This window comes from Primulina eburnea, chromosome 7, assembly GCF_022965805.1.
Source record: "Primulina eburnea isolate SZY01 chromosome 7, ASM2296580v1, whole genome shotgun sequence".
Classification (NCBI taxonomy): domain Eukaryota; kingdom Viridiplantae; phylum Streptophyta; class Magnoliopsida; order Lamiales; family Gesneriaceae; genus Primulina; species Primulina eburnea.
Genome location: NC_133107.1, coordinates 4,644,448 through 4,667,296, shown reverse-complemented (window position 1 = coordinate 4,667,296; position 22,849 = coordinate 4,644,448). Strand labels below are relative to the sequence as shown.

General features: G+C 32.8%; 2 protein-coding genes across 4 annotated transcripts; one reads left to right on the top strand and one right to left on the bottom strand.

Annotated features, from left to right (window-relative positions):
- Window positions 1-255: 255 nt before the first annotated feature.
- Window positions 256-5,670, top strand: LOC140836808 (lysine-specific demethylase JMJ26-like). Of its 3 annotated transcripts, XM_073202615.1 has the most exons (15): window positions 256-488; window positions 851-1,037; window positions 1,104-1,669; window positions 1,781-1,899; window positions 1,980-2,076; window positions 2,155-2,287; window positions 2,370-2,433; window positions 2,528-3,233; window positions 3,446-3,775; window positions 4,015-4,329; window positions 4,418-4,490; window positions 4,583-4,668; window positions 4,757-4,876; window positions 4,962-5,357; window positions 5,524-5,670. In XM_073202615.1, exons 2-14 carry the CDS (start codon window positions 1,010-1,012, stop codon window positions 5,046-5,048), a joined length of 2,724 nt encoding a protein of 907 aa, XP_073058716.1. In that variant the 5' UTR covers window positions 256-488; window positions 851-1,009; the 3' UTR covers window positions 5,049-5,357; window positions 5,524-5,670. The 3 variants fall into 3 exon arrangements, with proteins under 3 accessions (XP_073058716.1, XP_073058715.1, XP_073058714.1); XM_073202614.1 differs by having other exon boundaries at window positions 851-1,669; window positions 1,817-1,899; XM_073202613.1 differs by having other exon boundaries at window positions 851-1,669.
- An 11,766-nt stretch (window positions 5,671-17,436) lies between these two features.
- Window positions 17,437-18,869, bottom strand: LOC140836035 (probable F-box protein At4g22030). The gene has a single exon (XM_073201450.1). It carries the CDS (start codon window positions 18,817-18,819, stop codon window positions 17,569-17,571), a length of 1,251 nt encoding a protein of 416 aa, XP_073057551.1. The 5' UTR covers window positions 18,820-18,869; the 3' UTR covers window positions 17,437-17,568.
- Between the last annotated feature and the right edge of the window lie 3,980 nt (window positions 18,870-22,849).

Below are 22,849 nucleotides of genomic sequence, written 5' to 3'. Positions count from 1 at the left end.
AAAAAATTTTGGAGACCGATATCGACTTGACATAATTCATAAAAAAATATTACTTCTGATTTTGAATACGAGTCGGATCTCCGTCTCACACTAGTTCATAAGATTATTTAAACAAAAAAACCCACTATTGATTAAAATAGTAGGTCAAATAAAGAAAAAACAGGAGTTAAGTCAACTCAGTAAAAATCAAGTTACCAAGCATATGTGTGTGCAGTATATATATATACATAATCCTATATTTCCTTGTACAAAAGCGGAGAACACAATCATACGATAGTGATTCGCCGTAATTAACATTCCTGACTTTCGGAGATTCTTTAGACTGTTTCTCATCGCGTTCACGCCTAATCGAACCGTATTCTTCTTGCAAGTGGGATTTGATTGCTTCCTTGATCACTTCTGGAAATCATGGGATTGATGTGATCGATTCGTGAAAGAAACTTTTGTGCATGATCGATCCCGTGAGCCGGAACAATCCATTTTTTGAGGTAGTTATTAGATGCGTGATTGTTTTTTTTTTTTTTTTGTCTTTCCTCTTTACGAGGATTCTTGATTGATTGAATTGAATTAGTTTTGTTTTAATTTCTAGGCAGATTAATGTTTGTATCAGTGTTTTGATTAATTTTTTTCTCTTTGTGAATGTTTAAATCGGGTGAAAAACGCATGCTTTCTTTTCGAATATTCGCAGACGTATAATTGAATGTTCATCTACTTTGATCATCACGCAAGGCGAGTTTCCCGATAAAAAAAGTGAAGTGTTCATGTTAATTATTTTTGGTGACTGGTGTTTCCTTTGAAACTGGAGTATTTATTTTGTCAAAGATACGTGATCTATCATATGCATCTGCAGTGTGACTATGGCGCAGATGATTATGAAGCGAGAACCTGACATCTGTCACCTGAAAAACAAAATGGCAGCGACTCCAAGAAGAGTGGTTGAGAGGAGGCGGCGGCTTACCTGGATTTGGATGAGGATGAACAGGAATTTGTAAATTTCTTGCCTCAAGAAATGAACAATGCGTGTAATCAGAAAACAAGTATGTGTGAAAGTACCGAAATTGCCTCTGCTTTACTGATACCGGCTAAAAATAGTTGTGTTTCAGCTTTGAAAGAACCGTCATTTGCAAAGGCAATGACAAGTCGAGTGAATAAAGGCTCCACTGAGAAAAGAGTTTGTGAGAGGTCAAACAAGAGAAATATTAGCAGAAATAAAGTTTTGAATAAAAGGGGAGAAAGGGACGAGGAAGAAGATTGGGATGCAAGCATGGAGGACAAGAGGCGGTCTGTGGCCAGAAATTGCACTGAGCAAAATGAATCTGAGAAGATGGATGGTCAGAGAACATCAAAAAGGCGATGTAAAACCTCGAACAAGTTTCTACAAACTAATTTCTACGTAGGTGATTATTGGGTAGATGAAGAAGAGGATGTAGTTTTCTTGCTAGAAACAACGACGGGAAAAGGCGATTTCTCCATAGAGGCAAAAAACCAAAATCATGATAAAGATAACGCAGAACAAAGTTTTAAAGGCAGACAAAGGAAAGATGATGGCTTTGCCGAACATTTTAAGTCTAACTCCTCTTCCTCTCCCTCCACATCTGCCGATCCTTGTTCATCAATAAGAAAAACTGATAGGAATACTGTACAAAAGAATATAGCCACAAACATTAAGGTATATTTTACTTCAAAATTCTTTCTGCATTCGTTTTAGTGTGATTTCTGTAAAATGTTGATGCTTTTATCTCCCTGTTTGCCTCATGTTTTTTATTCTCCTTGTCATTAGAATTTAAATGAAAGGGTATCTGTAAAATGTCATCAGTGTCAGAGAACAGACAGAAGGATTGTTGTTCCATGTAGAAAATGCGAACAGAAATTCTACTGCGTTCAGTGCATTAAGCAATGGTGACCATACCACCTTAATCCTAATATATTTATTCTAAAGAAAATGTGGAAATTTTAATATTTTCTAATTGTATACATAGGTATCCGTTATCCGAAGAGGAAGTGTCAGAAGTTTGCCCTTTCTGCCGTGGAAATTGTAACTGCAACTCTTGCTTACATTCAACTAACATGTTGAAGGTTCGTTTATTTCTTGAGACAGTTTTGTGTTTTCAAATCATCAGATCAGCTAAATACATGTTCACTCTCCAATTTTAGACATCCCGAAGAGATCTCACTGATGAGGAGAAGACTTGGCACCTACAATATCTAATTAGTGAACTTCTTCCGCACCTTGAAATTATTCATCAAGAACAAATTGAAGAGATTGAAAAGGAAGCTAAATATCAAGGTATGTGTGTGAGTGTGCTAAACCAGGGTAGCGTTTTTGAAGGCTACTCTATTTTTGTTCTAACACAGTATCACATGGTCAGATGTTGAACCGTCTTATGTGGAACTAAAACATGCAACTTGCTCCATTGGTGAGCGTGTATATTGGTAAGTGATCTTGTTTCCTTTGACCTGAAGTTCGTACCGAAATACACTTGCGTATTATAAGTCCCATTCTTTTTCTTTCATGGCTATGGAGCAGCAACCACTGTTTGACTTCGATTGTTGATCTTCATTGGAGTTGCCCAAACTGCAGTTATGAACTATGTCTCGGTTGTGGCCGGGACATCCGTGGAGGTCACTTACCGGCTGGAGGTCACAACATAAAAATATTTCAATATGTAGATAAAGGGTATGATTACATGCATGGTGGAGAACCAATACCAGAATCCTCTCATGCAGAGGTTTTAGATGATATTTCTACAATCCCCGTTGACTGGGTTTCCAGCAGCAACGGGAGGATATATTGTGCTCCAAAAGAAATGGGTGGATGTGGGGATTTCTGTTTAGAGCTGAAATGCCTCCTTTCTGCTGATTTCATCTCAAGTTTAAGAACACGGGCTGAGAAAATCAAAAGTAAATATAAAATTATGGAGAAAATGTCTCCGACTAAGTTCTGTGATGACGAGTCTGGAGAGTTGCGTAGGGCTGCTTCAAGAGAGGGCTCTGAAGACAACTACTTATATTGCCCAGATTCAGAAAACATAGTGAACGAGGAAGAGTTTCGGAATTTTCGCAAGCACTGGGCTAAAGGAGAACCTGTTATTGTTAGAAGCGTTCTTGATCAGACTAGTGGATTAAGTTGGGAACCATTGGTTATGTGGCGGGCATTGAGTGAGCACAAAGAAAATAGGAACAGTTCAAGGATGTCAGATGTGAAGGCTATTGATTGCCTGGCTGGTTGTGAGGTAGTCCCACACTCCCACTTTCTTCAAGTCGTCCTGTATTTGAATAACTTGCCGAATCTTTTTATGCTGAAGATAGATTTCAAAATTGATGATATATTTAAATGGTCCTATGGTTTTCTCATATTTATTCCGACCAATTCAGTTTGACTGTCTTTTTTGTTTACGTTTTGTTAACCGTTGATTCTAATACTTAGTTTTTTTTTCTTTTGTAGGTTAAGATTTGTACTCGTAAATTCTTTAAAGGTTACACGGAAGGGAGAACATATGGAAATTTCTGGCCTGAGATGCTGAAACTCAAGGACTGGCCACCATCTGACAAATTTGAGGATTTGTTGCCCCGTCACTGTGACGAATTTATTAGTGCACTGCCGTTCCAAGAATACACAGATCCAAGGAATGGTTTCCTTAACCTCGCTGTGAAGTTGCCAGCAAGTGTCATAAAACCTGATTTGGGTCCGAAGACATATATCGCATATGGGATCAGGGAGGAACTTGGAAGGGGAGATTCTGTTACTAAACTTCACTTGGATATGTCAGATGCGGTATGAACTTCAGGACGATATATATCATTTTGATTTGTGCATCATTAAATTGAAAATTGTGCTAGTACATACAAAAGTTGATTAATTGGAACATCACCGTTTTTATCATTTATCAGTGTACTGAATAATCACTTGGCCATTTTCAGCAATGCAAGAATGAGTATTACTTCATCATTAGAAATTTATAATTTTCATATCTTATGCCGTGTGACAAACTTTCATGGATTTTACTGGTTCAGGTGAATATTTTGACACACACTGCAGATGTAGCGATAAGTCCTGAGCAGTACCAAGCCATTGAATTGTTGAAAGAAATGCACAGAGCTCAGGACGAAAGAGAAGGCAGAGACCTGAACAGAAAGCAAAAGCCTTGTGAGATCAACTTTGACGACACCAAAGAGAAAGAAGTTACTGATTTCCTGCCTAAAGTGCATTCAAAGCAAGGCAGCGCCCTTTGGGACATATTCAGAAGGGAAGATGTGCCGAAATTGAAAGAATATCTCCTCAAACATTCAAAAGAATTTCGACACACCTTTTGCTCTCCTGTTCATAAGGTGATTATTAATAACACTAACTAAAACTCAATGTTTTTTATTATTAAGTGTTGTACTAAATTTTGTCTTCTCCCAATTTTTTATGTAGGTAATTCATCCAATTCACGACCAATCATTCTACCTAACTTCAGCACATAAACAGAAGCTAAAAGAAGAATTTGGTAAGTAAACCTGTGGTGTTTTAGTAGTGTTTAGTTCCCAATCATATTCTTTGGAGACAAGACTGAAAGAACCGATTTTTCAATCATTTCAGGTATCGAACCGTGGACGTTTGAGCAAAAACTTGGAGAGTCAGTGTTCATACCTGCAGGCTGTCCACACCAAGTGAGAAATCTGAAGGTAAGTTTCAACCATTTTCAAATATTTCTTGAATTGGCATCAGTTTTTGCTTGCATGTCTTTTCCCTATCTGAATTCTTGTTTTCCAGTCCTGCACGAAAGTTGCTGTAGACTTTGTATCTCCTGAAAATATACACGAATGCCTTAAACTGACTGAAGAATTCAGAGAACTACCAAAAGAACACAGAGCCAAAGAAGACAAGCTAGAGGTAGCTTTGTTACATATGAATTATGATTGTGTGCTTTTATCTTAAATCCAAACAATTTTTTTTTACTGTTTCGCTAACTGACCAGGTTAAGAAGATGATCGTGTATGCTGTTAACCAAGCAGTCAAAGATCTCGAAAAATTGGCCTCTATGAGGGTTGCCTGCGATGAATAAACTGCATGCAGTGTTGAACCATTCAATTTTGCTGGTGAATATTATGTGGCATGGATGTTAGCAAGTCCATCTATTGTAGCACCAGTTTTGCACAATAGCTCAGAAACATTTTTTTTACTTTCTTAATTACTAATTTTCACAGTGAACGTAGATTTAATTAACTTGCCGGTGAGCAACACACAAATTTCATATGTTATCCATTATTTGCTCTATAAACTGCCTAGTTGTATTTTGTAATAAAAGAAATATTCCTAATAAAAGCAGCACAATTGTATCCCGGATGAACACTATGTGCAGACTTTACTTGCAGTAAGCTACTTTCTTTCTATTCCGTTTGTTTATTTTTTCTTGTCGCTCATGGCATCGCCATTCCTTAAGAAATAAAATTCTTATCCTCTACGTGGGAAATATTTACCATAATTCCGAATTGTATCCTGAAGGAGTCGGTCACTATATCTTTCCCGTCATTTGATAGATGAATGATCTTGAATCCGAGCTTGGAAGAAGAACGTTGACCTACACGCTATGGAATCGATCCAAGACAAATTTGGAAAATAAGTTCTGGCATCCTTTTACATTTAGCTATGCGGATTCATGACCTCAACAGATAAAAAGAATTAAGGTTTGTTGATGGCCACCCTACATCATGTCCTGCTTGAAAGTTGTAGAGTATACGAATGTTCTGCTTTGAAGTAAACTGAATCTATTCACGCTAATCCATTTTTCTACCAATCCTAAAACATGGAGAAATTTCAGCATGCGGCCTAGCCACGTTACACCAATTCGGTTAAATGAAAATGTACATGATTGTCAGTGTCTGTAACTGATGTATTTTTACGTTAACATTTTTATTACTTGGGTCAAGTTACATTTTCCAAATGTATTTTTTCAAGACATTAGTCATGTATATTATAAAATGTAATTCAGAACCGAGTGGTTCTGTAAGAACCTGACATCCGTTCCCTGTTTCTTGTTTGCTAGAAAGTTTTCACAAGGAGCAGCCATGCGCCTTTTAAGCCAAGGAATCGTTAATAACTTCGATGTCTCGGCATTACTGGAGCTACCACCATGATTTTCTTCAGCGCTCTAGTTTTAGGTATGCAACGGATTAGGGTAGAGACTATAGTGGAGAGTTTTGCATGTCTTACATTTATGTTGAAGAGAAATAAATAAATAATCTATACTAATATAAATATATGAATTGAAATATGAATTTACATAAATATTATGAATTTACATAAATATCCTTACTTTCATTTAATATTAATCATTAATATACATTTTCATATCAATCATTAATACATATTTTCTTTTCATTTTTTATTTCATAAAATTAAAATTAATTAATTAAAATATATCTATATCTATACTATACTAATATAAATATGTGAATTGAATACATGTTTTCTTTTTCATTTTCTATTTCATAAAATTAAAATTAATTAATTAAAATTTGAAATTAATTAAAATTAAATTAGTCTATCTATCTATACTAATCTATACTAATATCTATATATGAATGTGAATTGTGATTACATTGACATCAAATTCACACAAAATCACTTTATTTTTTTTTCAAATTCACAGAAAATCACTTTATTTTTTTATATTACAATTTGTCATATTAATGGTGTTATTTAAGTCATTTTTTATTTTAGTTTAATAAGATCATTAATAATGTATTTAACTCAATCAAACTAACTATTATTTTAATTTACTTTTGAAATTAATTAAAATTAAATTAATCTATCTATCTATACTAATCTATACTAATATCTATATATGAATGTGAATTGTGATTACATTGACATCAAATTCACACAAAATCACTTTATTTTTTTTTTCAAATTCACAGAAAATCACTTTATTTTTTTATATTACAATTTGTCATATTAATGGTGTTATTTAAATCATTTTTTATTTTAGTTTAATAAGATCATTAATAGTGTATTTAACTCAATCAAACTAACTATTATTTTAATTTACTTTAAATTTAATTTTAATACTTAAATTTATACATTGCCGTCAAATAATAATAGGAAGACAAAAGAGATGAGTCGGATTGAATAAAATAAAGTATTAATAAATATTAAGGTCATACAAAATTTCTTTCTCTCATTTAGAATAAATATATTTTCAGACTCCTCATGTGTCAATAGAAATATACGATTGAGAGAAATATTTTTCTGTAATAGATTTCAAACACTGTTTTTAAGTTATTTAGTCAATTTTTTTTATAAATGCTGTTAAATAAATATTACTAAATAATATGCTCTATTTGATCATTTTTTGTTCTTGCAATGAGAGGAGTTTTTTTACCCTAGCGTTAACATGTTTGATTGTTATATGTCATTTGTATTGATCATGTAATTGTGTTTGGATTGTTTTTGTTATTTGTTTGTTTGCACAAAGAAAAGAGAAAACAAAATCAAATATCCAACAAAAATGGTTATTTTTCAATTTTTTATTAGTAAGATATTTTGTTATTTTTTAAACACATAATGCATATTTTTTGTTTGCTTAGATTACTTATTTTAAAGTGACTTAGAAAATATTAAAAAATTGAAATATTTCTTCGTTTTTACTTTATGTCTCAGAATATCAAGAGATAATATTTTTTATTTATTGGGACAAATATATTTCCAAACTTCTGTATATAAATCAATATTTAAATTTTTTACGACATTATTATATTATCTAATCAATTTTTTTACTTAGATTGATAGAAGGCATTTTAATTTGAGTTTTTATGTTCTTGTTTATATTATTTTTGTAATATTATTTATTATGAAAATAATAGGTGAACTACAAAAATTGGTAGGTCTAAGGGTCTTCTGGTAAACGACAAATATGGATAAATTATTAAAATATATAATATCCAGTAGATTTTTGGCATGCGATTTTGTTCTAATTCAATGATTATGCATGATTCTAAATTTTAATTATATCACAAGTTAACGCATGTTTTGTTGTTGCTACAGATATTTTGTCAATAGTCTAATATTTTTCTATGGTTTAAGAAAAATTGTGTGACTTTGTATTATATTTTTACAGCTGTTTTTCTAAATGGTTTTATTATGATTTCAAGTCACCATTTTTCATTTGTGTTTTTTAAAGAAGTGGAATGAATATCTATAAAACGATGACATTAATAAGACGTCTTCTCTTTATTTTAAAAAAATATTGGAAAATTTATACAAATTGTAAATAATATGGGTTAATATTTAATTTGAGAGTGATTTATGTTTTTTATTGCTCGTATATATTTCAATTTCTTTGTTATTGTACTAAATAAATTATTTTTGAATTTTGAGTTATCATTTTTTTTCTTATCGAGATTGTTTGTGTTATGATTTTTTTATTCGTTTTGGTTAGTATTGTTGGCGGTAATTGATTTTTCTGATATTATATGATGTGTCTTGTTGTTTATATAAAAATAAGTATGAGAGTACACCAATCAAACCACGTATGTTGGGTCTTCTACTCTATGAAGAGAATAATAAATGGTTTCTGTGAATTATATAATTTCTTAGTTTTTCATATATATAGTCTACGAAATGCGTCAAATTTTGAACAAAAAAGTTTCGACAAACATAGTGGATGAAAAAAAAAGACATGTTAAATAAAAAAAATATGTTGTGTATTACTATGTTGGGTGCGATAATTGTCCCTGTTTGGTAGAGCGGTCGAACCGTGATGCTTGAGCTGCTGTGCAGTTTAACAGATTTGAGTTGCACAATTACTACTAGCTATAGTTTTTGGTAAAGCGACAAACGCTCAGTCTTACAATTTGAATCAGAGCCAAGGTCACGGGTTCGATTCTCATTGATTGCAAGGAGTGCAATTATAGGAGGAAGATTGTTGGGTGTAATAATTGTCCCTACTTGGTTGAGCGGCCGAACCGTGGTGCTTGAACTATTGCGTGGTTTAAAAGATTTGATTTGCACAATTACTACTAGCTATAACTTTTGGTAAAACGGCAAGTGCTCAGTCCTATATACTATGTCCTAATTTCTGTATGATATAATTCAAGCACATTTTTTTTATAGATATTTGAAATTAGGTCCAACTAAGTAACATGAAACATATACATATATATTAAATCATATTTAAAGCAAAATTTTAAGATCAAGAATGATTCAGATTTAAATTTCTACGAAGCACAATGAAGAAGAAATTGAAGAATTGTATGTGTACATTAAGTGTTATATAATGATTATGTTGCTACTTCATGGTTGTGCGACATATAAATGTCAATATTTCTCAATAAAATAGTTTTTGAAAAAGAAAAAATTCTTCATTCAGAAAAAAAATACATGAAAAACAAATTGTACATAATTTTCATTCTATTTATAATGGTATGAGAACAATTCTAAAGCTTTGTTGACACAATATAATAGATGAATTCTGTGCATTTTATTGAGACATCGAGCCAGTTTCACTTTATTTCCTCCAATATTATCTCGATATATTTCAAGGTGATACAAGATTGTTTTTGTCTCTTTTTTTTAGTCAAAGTGTCTAACCAGCTAATTCATAACATATATGATATAGCATAGAAAACTCCTTGTCAAATAAATTCACTTAGCCAAATATTGAAATTCAAATAAAATTCTACAATATTTCATCAAATTAATTTTGACTATCGTAAAATGCTCATGAAATCTAAATGGTTATATTATTAGATTAGATATTGAATAAAACAAATACTTTGACATATATTAGAATGATATCTCATATGCATATCTTAATTACATTATTCGTATCTATTCTCAAGATTTTTAAAATACAACAAATAATTTTGTATGTCATTCTACAAGATAAAATATTATAAAACAAAATATAAACTCGCTAGAAGAAAATTTGTTTTGTTTCAATGAATAATATAATATTATGTTCTAAACACAACAAATGAGATTGAAACTATATCATCCTCATGACATGATACACGCAATCATTATTGCAAAGCTTCCAAAAAATGACGATCAAAGATGATTTTCTTGAATTGTGTCAAATTAAATGAGGACACAATTCTAAGATATAGTCATTTGAAGAGATTTCAAGTAATTTTTCTCACAGTGATTGAGAAATAGTTGTTGAAAATTTATTAATCTTATAGCTATAGACAATCAGATATTTGCTGAGCATACCAAAATAATTATATGCATATTATAACAAACTACGACAAAGACAGGGGCGGATCCACTGTAGGGCCGGAGGGGTCCACGGCACCCTTGAATTTTTTTAATTTTTTTTTACTATGTAAGATATATTTTATTATTTAGTATATATATTATTTGACCCATCAAAATTTTAAGTATCTATAATTAGTCTAATGGTTAAAGACTTTCGATGTTTACACATATAGTCCATGTTTAATTCTTTTTATACGCTGTTTTTTGACATTGTTCTGCAAATTTTTTTTTGAAAACCTAAATAACGGGCTTTTACAAAGTCCCAACTTAAAACCTTTATAGTTGGTTAATACAAACACAATCAAGAAAGCCATTTGAAATAATAACCTTTTGCAAAACCTCTGCTATATTGTCGACTGACGAGTGAAATATTGTGGGACGCGAGTTCGGAGACACATCAGAAGGAAAAACAAGGATTCTTGGAATTTTTTCTACGTTCAGGAATTGAGGTAGACCGGCCCTCCAAACATATCATTCTGGATCCGCCCCTGGACAAAGAGTTGTTGAGTTGTCAAAATCAACCAAGAAGCATATTGGAAAGTGTGTCAAGTGGATAAGATAATTTCTCTGATTCATATACCGTCTATGGTCATGATTTTTTTATTTTTTATGGCTTAGTTTGTTTCATTTGATAAATGTTATTAACCATGTTTTAATTCATTTAAATATTATCAAAATTTCGTACATATATTTTCAGCAGTTTAGGTTTTTACGTGCAACGCACGTGCATTTTTCTAGTAAATAAATAAATATACACATGTATGAAACAGCAGAAATCGAGGAAAGCTATATTTCTTGATGTCTGCTTTTCTCATAACAAGGAATACGTACAACTCCTCAGTTTCAGTGTTTCATGGTATAGAAGCCTTGCTTCAGGAATGGTAGACGCAATTCTGAAGGCATGTCGACCAACTAACCATCATATCTATACGTGTGGTGTCATTGATACAGTGTAACATTTTTTCGGAAATGTTTCCAACATAATTCAGGAAAGAAATATGAACCTGCAACGGCAAGAAAGACCCAAAAAAAAGAGAGAGAGAGATTTACAGCTAGCTTGTTTCGAAAGATGTTGGAATACAACTGATTTTATATTATTTTTCCAAATTCAAACTCCATTGGATAACATCTTTTTTATGTAGGTAGATTTAGGAACGGTGGAGCATAGCAGTCATCTAGGTTGTAATCGAACTAAGATTAATGATTCCAGAGCACCTCGTGTAATGAGATGAATTTGAAATACAATAGAATTATTGGAAAATGATAAATAAGGACTTAAAGTTTCTTGTAAAACGAATTTACCTAATGAATTTTCTGAAGTTAAATTTTAAAATCACATGATGAAAGTCAAGACTCTTTTAAATCTAAAGGGTGATTATTCTTCGCGTCAATCTATACTACACCTGATATGATTTTATAGAACATGTGCCTAACAATATTTTTATCTGAATTCAGAACATCAATTGATGTTTTACATTAAATCATATCTGAGTGTAGCATAAACTCAACATTGGTTTCCTTGTGCGCAATAGTTTCCTCTTCTTCTATTTCCTGGGTATCCTCCCAAAAACGAAAGATACTTTAGTATATATGTGTGTATACGTGAATGTATATAAATAAGTTCAGTGTATGTAGTTCAAAGCGCTGAGAATGCTGGACAGCAGTGCAGGGGTTCCAGATTCCATTTCAAAATGTCAAACGTTCTTTTTTAGTTTTTATGGATAAATATGAGGTTAACATCTATCTGATAACCATATGATCAAAGCAGTCACAAACTATCTAGTGAGTTACACCCCTCAATCTTGATCCATTCGAGCCGCCAAAAGTGAAAACAAGCTAAGGGAGTGTTTGAGGGAACTTTTAAGAACTACTTCTTGCTTTTCATCAGACTGAAAGTGCTCAAGTTTGATATTTAACCAAAAGCTAGAAGTAAGTTTGTTATATTGACGTGTGCATCAAGCGTTACATCTGCACTCCGGATGAAAATTAACTAAAATTGTCAAAATTCAAACATGCAGGACTAAAACTGAAATTGATAACATAGAATAATAAGTTTTTTTTTTTTTGTTTATCTCAAGAATGGTCCTTCTATTCAAGTCAATTTTCAACTTTATGTCATAATCTTATCGCGAAAATTTCAAGCAGCTTCATGAATATATACATATAATGTAATATCGATGAGAAATCTATTTGTAGGGACCGAAGACGAAGAGAATGTATCAATCCATCTAAAGTGCTGTGGTCCATTTTATATTCGATCAAGTAGAGTCAATGGTTGTGAAAATATGTGTTACATATTGTTCTCTGTGCTTTCCCCGTACAAATATACAAACAAGTACACACAAAAGGGACACAAATTAAATATTTCTTCCATATATATATATATATATATATATATATATATATATATATATATATATATATATATATATATGTGGACACAACACACGGTTTCTTGTTTGGTTGAATGATATTTCTTCTATATATATATATATATATATATGTACACAAAACACGGTCTATTGTTTGGTTGAATGATATTTCTTCCATATATATATATATATATACATACATAAATATATATATGTATGTATATATATATATGGACACAACACACGGTTTCTTGTTTGGTTGAATGGAAAAATTTTCAGTGCTACCTTGATGAGGAAGACGACTTCATTTGGAATTTAGAAGTCTAGCTAGCTAGCTACACGGATTGTGGTAAAATTTTGGCCAAAATTTGAATAATCACCCATATAACACTTGTATTTTCTAAACAAAATATGTATGTACGTAGATACGTATGAAATTTGAATGTTTTCTATTCGAAAAATTAGAATGGAAAGTGTATTCTAATTAATTCGATCGATACCCAAAAAATAGAGCACTTCTATAATTAATTCTACCGATAAAATAAATTCAGTGGATTTGTTTAATAATTCTTTTTATTGAACAAGTGATTCCTTTTATCCTGAATTGGGTGCCTAACTTTTAAGATAAATTGACTTTGTATGCGGCTGCTGAATAAAGACCACCCCACGATACATATAGGGGTCATGCAATTTGCTAAAATAAAAAAAAAATAAAAAAATAAAAAATAAAATGCATTAATTCAAAAATATTATTACGTACGTACGTAGCACTTCCTCATCCGTCTTCCTTCCACTATATAAGCACTTCTGTTCTTCCTCTATTTCCAAGCATCACTCAAAATTCCACTTGTTTTCTCTTTTCAATTCATCCTTTCGATTACATTTCTTGATCACACACACAACATATTAATTAACAAGGAACTTATGATGCAATGGAATACATTAAAACTCAGATAATTCTATTAGCAATATTCATTTTGATGGCCGTAGCCATTTCTCTCGCGGCTGAACCACTTCCTACCGACGAAAAATCTAATGAAATTGTAGAAGTGGCTTCAGTTCATGCGAGCAGATTCCTCTCCCGAAGAAGATTTAGATGGCGATGTTTTGGATTAACAACATGCAACAAAAACCCTCGAATTTGCAGGCTAAAGGGTAGTCCAGGGGCGAGTTGTTGCAAGAGAAGATGCGTAAATCTCCGCACAGATAACTTGAACTGTGGGAAATGCGGGAGGAAGTGTAAGTTTTCTGAGATTTGCTGCAAAGGGAAGTGTATAAACCCTTTTACACATAGAAAGAACTGCGGAGGGTGCAATAATCGGTGCAACAGAGGGAGAACTTGCGCGTTTGCGATGTGCAGCTACGCTTAATTTAGTTTGACCATATCTGCTCGATCAGTGGGCTCGACGGATTAATTTTGACACTTTTATGTTTGTGTGTAGTTTAGCTGATGGCCGACATTGTTTGATTTGTGATTTAGTTTTTGCATACAGATAATAGATAATAATTAATTAATTGCAAAAACTTGTGTGAGACGATCTCACGGGTCGAATTCGTGAGACGAAACTCTTATTTGGATCATCCATGAAAAAGTATAATTTTTTATGCTAAGAATATTACTTTTTATTGTAAATATGAGTAGGGTTGACCCGTCTCACAGATTAGTATCCGTGAGACAGTCTCACATGAGACCTACTCTTAATTAATAACCTTTTGATTAACTTCTGTATGCCTCCCCAACTTTCAATTTTGGAAATATAAAACTTTGAATTTCAATGCTACTTATGAAGTGGCTTTGACATCTTTTTTTAGAATATATTAGCTACCGCTCCACATATCTTCAAGAAACTAAGGAAAAATTGTACTTTTGGTCATATATGTGTTCTTTTTTATGATTTGATAATTTATGTTGTCAAATTTCAATATTAGCACGCTATTTTCGTATTTTTGGCTATTTTAACATTTTATGACGTGACATTGATATGAAACATTTGTGGTGCTGAAGTGTGTAGTATCACACATCAGTATCCCAGATGAAAAAAGATGCAATTTTCAAGAATTTGAAGTTACAAGAATAAAATTAAATTTGAAAACATATAATATTAAAATAACAAAAAAAATATACAATATCAAAAATGCAATTTTCATTAAAAATGCTATATTGTGTGATATTTAGTAAAAAGGTCATTTCTCTTAAAAAAAAAGTAAAATCCATTAATACATATATATATACTTTAAATGTGTACTTAGCTTGCCACATTTAATTTCTCTTTCTTACTTCTTATGTGTTGAATATATGAATACATTAGCTTTGAAAATCTGCAAAGAAATATAGCTTGCCACATTTAATTTCTCTTTCTTACTTTTTATGTGTTGAATATATGAATACATTAGTTTTGAAAATCTGCAAAGAAATATATTTCTTTGCAGATTTTCAAAGCTAATGTATTCATATATTCAACACATAAGAAGTAAGAAAGAGAAATTAAATGTGACAAGCTAAGTACACATTTAAATATATATATATTTATATAATTGCAATAATTTCTTTGCAGATTTTCAAAGCTAATGTATTTATATATTCAACACATAAAAAGTAAGAAAGAGAAATTAAATGTGGCAAGCTAAGTACACATTTAAAGACTATCATTACTTTGCCAAAATCAAACATCGTACATTGAAAATGAGGGTTTAGGCTATCAACTACAAATAAAAACGTTACTTAGAATGTAATTGGAAGTTTTCTAATACATGTTGAGGGAACCAAAGGAAATCCACATAAAAAAAAGTAAAAAAAAAAAATAGAAACATTTATTATGTGGTCCGCGTGCTTAATTTAATAGTAATATATAGATGTTCAAGTTTTTTTATTATATTAGACTTTATTGATTAAATAGAAGGAAACATGTCTTCATTCACCAATTAGCTTCTCAAAATCAACTAGAGAAAGGAGTAAATCTTCATGTCAATAGAAATTTTGTGAAACAGATCTCCGATCACTGATCTATGAAAAAATACTATTATTTATATTAAAAGAATTATTTTTACTGTATGTATAGATTTGGTCGATCTTGTCTTACAGAAGATCTACTCTACATGAAAATCTCTTTGATTCATTTACCAATGAACTACTCAAAATCAGCTATGTTATGTACGTTTTTTATGAGGATAGAACCACAGCTGTTATTCGTCGGTGTGTACTTAATGAATCAATGGGCTAATGTAATAGTTCGCAAATCATGCTCGCAAGGTAAACCATACTAGGCAAACTATTGTGATAAGATCGTCCAAAAATTTGTCCGTATGATGAATCGAACTTATAATCATTGGTCAAGCACTTACTTACTCCACTAACTCGAATATCCTCGATACACCGTATGTCTCATTTTGACATGGTCCTTTGATTCATTTACCAATGAACTACTCAAAACCAGTTACATCACGTACCATTTCGACATTGTTTTACATATTTTTGTCAAATGTTAATATTTCATCACATAAAAAAATTTAACATTTCCAGGCATACACGGAGGAGAAATTGAAATTTTGGTCTTATAATTTGTCGATTACCAATTTTTTGTCTTATAAATTTTCATGTTGCACTTTTAGTCGTCTAAATTATCTTTTTCTGTATGTTTGCTTCCTTTTAAACAGAGTAATGACGTACGTGACTTCGAATTTGTCAGCAATATCTAACACCGTGTAAGCAATTCTATATCTCTCGGTGTCACAACTTTTTTAGGCTCTATGTTAGCATTTCGGTGAGAAAATAATTAGAAATGAAGTAAGGATCAATTTAGTGGACTAAAACTATAATTTGAAAATTTCAAGGATTAAAATGACCAAATTATATTACTAAATTTTATTTTAAACGATATATTGTGACTACAACATTTCCTCCTTATCTTTTAATTCTATTCTACTTTTGCTCAAGTTAAGTCTATCTTATTTCAGGTAAAACAGATCAAATCATGTATTGCAAACAGTTGTATCAATATTGCATCATCTACTAAACACGTCTTCTAGTCGTCTCGAATCAAGGTTTCGAAATTTAGGGTGAGTTCTTGAGTTTGAGACTCGATTGTAACAAAATACATTTTCGTTATTAAAAAAAAATATGTATACATATATACAATTTATGGATACTTTAATCCATATTGGTGAGGGATCGAGTCTCGGCTCCCCTTTATGGAGAATTTCTCCTGCCAACCTCTCTTCTGGGTACCTTCTGCCGGTGCATAACCCTGATTTACCTCCCTTCACGCCGGGGCTTGGGACGGCTCTGTGTAGGACCCTCGGGGGTGGGGTTTGAGTGAAAAATATAATTAAATAATAATTATAAAAAAAATACACTGAAAAACGAGATCGAGTCCAGTTGGTGGTCGAACTTAAATGAGCTACAAGCGAGCAGTTCAAGTTATTTGCTCATAGACATTACCAAACCTAAAATTTAATTTTTTTTCTGCCTAATTCCATTATATGACGGCCTCAAAGTTACATTTATCTTCTTATTAAATTAAATACGAGATTTTTTTTTTTAAAAAAAAAATGTGTTTGTACATGTTATAACAATCTATTCAACTCATTTAAAAAATCTTTTAATTTTGTGCTAAAAAATATATCTAATGATAACACCGATCAAGACTTTCAAACGGTATAGTAAACCAAATATCACGTGTTGATAGTTGTCCTAATCGAGCATCCCAACATTGTCTTGTGATTTAAAATTATCATGACTCAAATATTCTTTTTAAAACGCTGATCAAACAATGGTTGATGTCACACCTCAAATCAATGATTTTTGATGTAAAATGGGGCATATTCTAATTAAATTTTGAATCAAATAATGATATACCCAAAGGCGTAGCATAAAATAATGATTGGAATTAGTTTGTGATTAAGAATTTCTCCGCAGCCTAAAAATCTAGTCGTGTTTTCTACATGCAATTGGAATCAGAAAAGCTTGCTCGCGAACTGGTCTTCACCCGCCGTCGCAAGGTCCCTTAACTGCGACAAACTCCTCCCCAGCTGCAAACCCACCTTCATCTCCAACACCTCCCCGTTCTCCCTTCTCTCCAAATCCTCTTCTCTCAAATTCCATGCAATCGTATCTCCCATCATCTTGAAGAACCCAGCGTTGCTGCGGTACATCTCGAACACCATTCCAACTTGCCCTCCGTGCTCAAGAGTGTTCATCACACTCGCCAATGCGCCACCGGAAACTCCCAACACCGCCGCCCAACCGCCGTGAGAAGGGGAACCCACGAGAGAAGACCCCACGGCGGCGAGACCTGTTAACGTAGGAGCTGCCACAGCGAGAAACTTGTTGAGTTTCAGTGCTTTTTCACTCAATCTCAAGTAATCTTGTTTATCTTTTCTCTCCATGATATTTACTATCTCCCTCATTTCTTCCTCCAATTTTCGGTTCCATCCATTGAAACCTACCGACCTTTTGAGTTGTTTTCTTCTGCACTCGGACCACCAGACTGCGGGCTCGACATTCTCCGGGAACTTCTCGAGCATGGCGCCTAGAAGAGGAAGCGGGTACGCTTTATCCAGAGCCAACACTTTCTCCATCAACTCCTTCACATCAAAGCTCATGAAATTCCCGATCGATAAAACAGTTGTAATCTGATTCTGAAGCTGTTTGAACAATCTCGTTGCGTTTCTTTGTTCTTCAGCTAGCTGAGACGGCTGGATCTTATTCATAATCGAAAGAAGACCGGTTGCCCCAACGTACAAAATTGTGGAAGAAAGCTTCAGCGCAGCCGCTGGAGCACCGCCGCTGATTGATGCGATCCCCACCATCGTGGCGGCGGCGAGGATCAAACCGTTGATGGATGTCAAAAGAAGGCTGTTCCAGTTCGATCTCTGTTCACAAATATTCCTGTGCATCTCCACTCTATCTGCAACAGCTTCCAATATAGAATAAAGCTCTGCCACAATCAACGTATCGCCGCCATTGACACCCTCATTTCTCTTGATTGTCTCTATAACTTTGATAGGGCTGAGCTGTTTTTCATCAGTGAATCTGTGTAACTCCAGTTTATCCACAAACCCTCCTGCTCCGAGGCCCGGAAGAGAAATTTTTCCGGCCCGGTCTCGGGAACTGATTGTAGCAGCAACGATCCCTCTTTGCTTCGAGGACTTGCAAGAAGAGAACGAAGATTTCAAGATTAAGATGGTTGGCTTCAACGCTGCCATATTCTTTGATACTTCTGTTGAATTTGAAGCTTATATTTTGATGAATTTACACTGGAATGGTGCAATTGTGTGTTTGTATGTCTATATATATAATAATATGTATATATATGTCGACAATCAAATGAAACTCTAGACCGGTCGATGAGTAGTAGACTTCTTCTGAGCTAGTCTTTGTTTGACTTTCAAACTACGATACATTTATTTTTAAATTTTTTTTATCGGCAATATTAATTGAAATTTAGTAGCTAACATTAATATTAACTTTTAAGTTGCATGTGAGTAAAAATCAATGGTAATTTATATTTTATAAAAGATTTCGTTTATGTGATTCAAATTCACATTATTTCAGTTGGTTATTTTACCGATATTCACAATAAAAAGTAATACTTTTTTTATGGATGATTCAAATAAAAGATCTGTCTCACAAAATACGACCCGTGAGATCGTCTCTCACAAATTTTTGCATTTTTTGCTTTTTCTAAAATATCACTTTTATTTTTTATAGATAAAATTAGTTGTTAATGAAATTTTGGGTAAAGAGTCCAATTGCCAAGACTGCACACGCCAATAATCTTGACTACACGCATTTGCGGTTTATATTTTGTTCAAGGTTCGAAATCTGAATGCATGGGAAACAAATTTAATTCAAGTCAAAATTAGTAGCTTTGATCATTAATTGAAATATATTTCCAATGGGACCATTCTCCATCAAAAAACATTGTCTGACTTATCAAATTAAGAGTAGGTTTCACGTGTGAGACGGGTCAACTCTACCCATATTCACAATAAAAAGTAATACTCTTAGCATAAAAAATAATATTTTTTCATGGACGACCCAAATAAGAGATCTGTCTCACAAATACGATCCATGAAACCGTCTCACACAAGTTTTTGTCTCAATTAAATATATCAATATAAAAAAACAAGCTAAGTATATTATAAAAGATCGAATTTTTTTTAGTTAAGAGATATATTTGTCATAATTGGATCTCAAATTTCGGAATATCCACAGCACAGCATATAGAGGTTTTAGCATGTACTTTATTTTGGGTTGATTTCATCCTACATGTAGGAGCATTATCCACATGATTGAATCAAGGGCCCAAATTTAGTGATTGTACCTATAAATAAAATCCCGATTATTTTATTAAATTCGAATAAAAATTAATTTAAAAGTTAAATTTAAATTCTAACCTTATATAAATAATTTAAAAAGTATTTTAATATATTAATTGGTAAAAATTTAAGAGAGACCTAACTTTAATTGTATGTATGTGTAATAGTACTAGTTAATGTGTTAAGCATGAGCTCTTACAATTTCAATGTAAATTGTAATTTTCTGTATGTAAAATGTAATTTTTTTAGATTATATTTTTTCTCCATAAAGCACTGTGTTTTGGGTTTTAAATTGTTCAATTGTTTGAGAGTAGATCTCATGTGAGACCGTCTCACGGATCTTAATCTGTGAGACGGGTCAACCCAACCCATATTCACAATAAAAAATAATGTTCTTAGCATAAAAAGTAATATTTTTTCATGGATGACCCAAATAAGATATACGTCTCACAAATACGACCCGTGAGACCGTCTCACACAAGTTTTTGTCATTGTTTGAATTCTAGTTAAAATAAGGTTATTGTCAAAAGAACATTTCTGTGTCTTACACAACAAGATATATAGTTATTATAGAAAATATAATTCCTTATATATGATCAATCATTAGGATTATATTTTTCATTTATGATATATATGAATTCAATCAAACTGATTTAAAATTTTAAAAATTATTCATGAAATTAGTAAAATTCAATGAAAATGTATAAAAATGAAATTTTAATTATAATCTCATTAAACTAGTGAGAAAAAAACATTTTCATGCATCGAATTGATGAACAAACCAAATAGGCCTAATTTTTTTAAAAAAAAATGTAAAAGAAGGATAGGGAATGCATGACACTTAAATACTGAATTAAAGCAAGAAAGTATATTTGTTAATTGGGGAAGTAGAGTAAAGCAATTTCAATTTGAGTGTCCTGATTTATTCCATTTAGTTTGAAACTATTTTAATTATGAACAGGGGAGCACCCTTTTTACCCCCAAGTCCCAACCATTTGTGCTGCGCAATAATATGGAGTTGGATTCTCTGATGTAGTTGAAATACATAATTGATGTTGTGAACTTTTTATACGAGTTGATCATCTTGTTTCGTCTGACAATTTTTTAAATTTATCTGACATTGTGTGTGAGGTGTGTGAAAAGAGTACAACACAGATGTTGTGTTTTCAGCGACATGATTCCACTTTAGCAAGCTGCCAAGCCCACCATTCAAGCCCACAAAAACAGGATCAACCTGCACGACCAGGATTTCTGATCGAGTCCCGGGGGATTGATCTTTACGCTGGCCAGTTATCCATGCTCACATCCCTTTGAGAGCCCTTCTTAAAGGTTTAACTTTCCTAAATCGGCAGCACTCCTGGTGGTCATTGTTGGTGAATCCATAGTTGTCAAGGGCGCAAGGCACACCGAGGCTCACAAGGGCTCTGGAGCCTGAGGCGCAAGGCGCGAGGCGAGGCGCGCGCCTTACCGAAGCAAGGCGCACATTTTTTATTTTTTTAAAAATACATTTATCTTAGAAGAATATATTAATATTAAAATATGAAATAATTAAGTCAGAATGTCACACAAAACAACAAATAATTAATAAGTTCATAATAATAAATAACACGCTGTCACGTTGTTGGCTTCTGTAATTCTGTTGCAGTCTGCATAGCTCTTGTCGCCTTCTGTTATTTAATTTGTTAACTGGGCTGCTAGGGTTTGAGGTTGTGTTGGTCTTTTTACATTTTAAGTTAATATTAAAAAAACAGATAAGTTGCATTTTCTGTTATTTAATTTGTTAATTGGGATGCTAGGGTTTGGGTTTGGGGTTGGGTTGGGTTTTTTACATTTTAAGTTAATATTAAAAAAAAACAGAGAAAAAACACAATCCCAGGTGCGCCTAAGGCACGCCCGAGAGCCCTTCCAAGGCGAGCCCAGGCGCGCGCCTGAGCTCGCCTTTGTAAATTGTTGTGCCTGGGATTGCCTGAAGCGCAACGCTCGCGCCTGGTGGCGCCTCTCGCCTCAAGACGCTCGCCTTTGACAACTATGGGTGAATCTATCAGAATTAATATGGAGAAAATATTACAATCCAGTAGGGGATTGTAAGAGATTGTAATTGAAACAACATTAAAGCATAAAAGTGTCAAATCAACTCTCACAACTTTTGAGTTGTATCATCGTGTCTCTTGGTTGTATCATTTGATTCCAAAATGCATCTATATCAATTATTTACTAAAAGTTGCATTGTTAATGGACACATTCATTCATGAAAAGACACATCATTCATGGAAAGACACATTAATTCATGAAATGATACAACTCTCCATTGCAATTCTTGTCTATCTATAAATATATGTTATCCAATACGATAAGATTGTTACATTATTGTATTGAAGAGTTTCTTGTATCTTGGGGGTAATTTGTTGCCAAAACTCATTAACAAACTTTGAGAAGTGAATAAAACCTTAAAGAAAGTATTCCTAATAAACCTCAAACCCGAGTTTTTCCCTACATAACTTCTTTATTCTCTACTGCATATTGTTTTTCTCTATATTCACCAACAGTCATCGTCATAGAAAGAAAAGAGCCCCTTTGCTTCTAACCAAGGACTCAACTTCAGCGGCATCAGGGAACATGTACTCTATTCGAATGCTGTAGCGTTTCTCTACTTCATCGAACAACTTGGTTCAATCTCCCTGTATCTAAGCTGAAAACCCTGAACGATCCACCAGTTAAATGAGCGTACTCGATCAAAGCAACGTCCTCTGCACCACAGACAAATATAGGAATCGGTTTAGTGGTTTTCAAATTTTTTTCCTGAAATCAAATCGAATAGATATTTTCATTGAGAACACTTTGATGAAATTGATTGAACTCGTTTTCCACATGAAACAGAGAACAAAATATGACCATATCTCGATTCATAATTGCC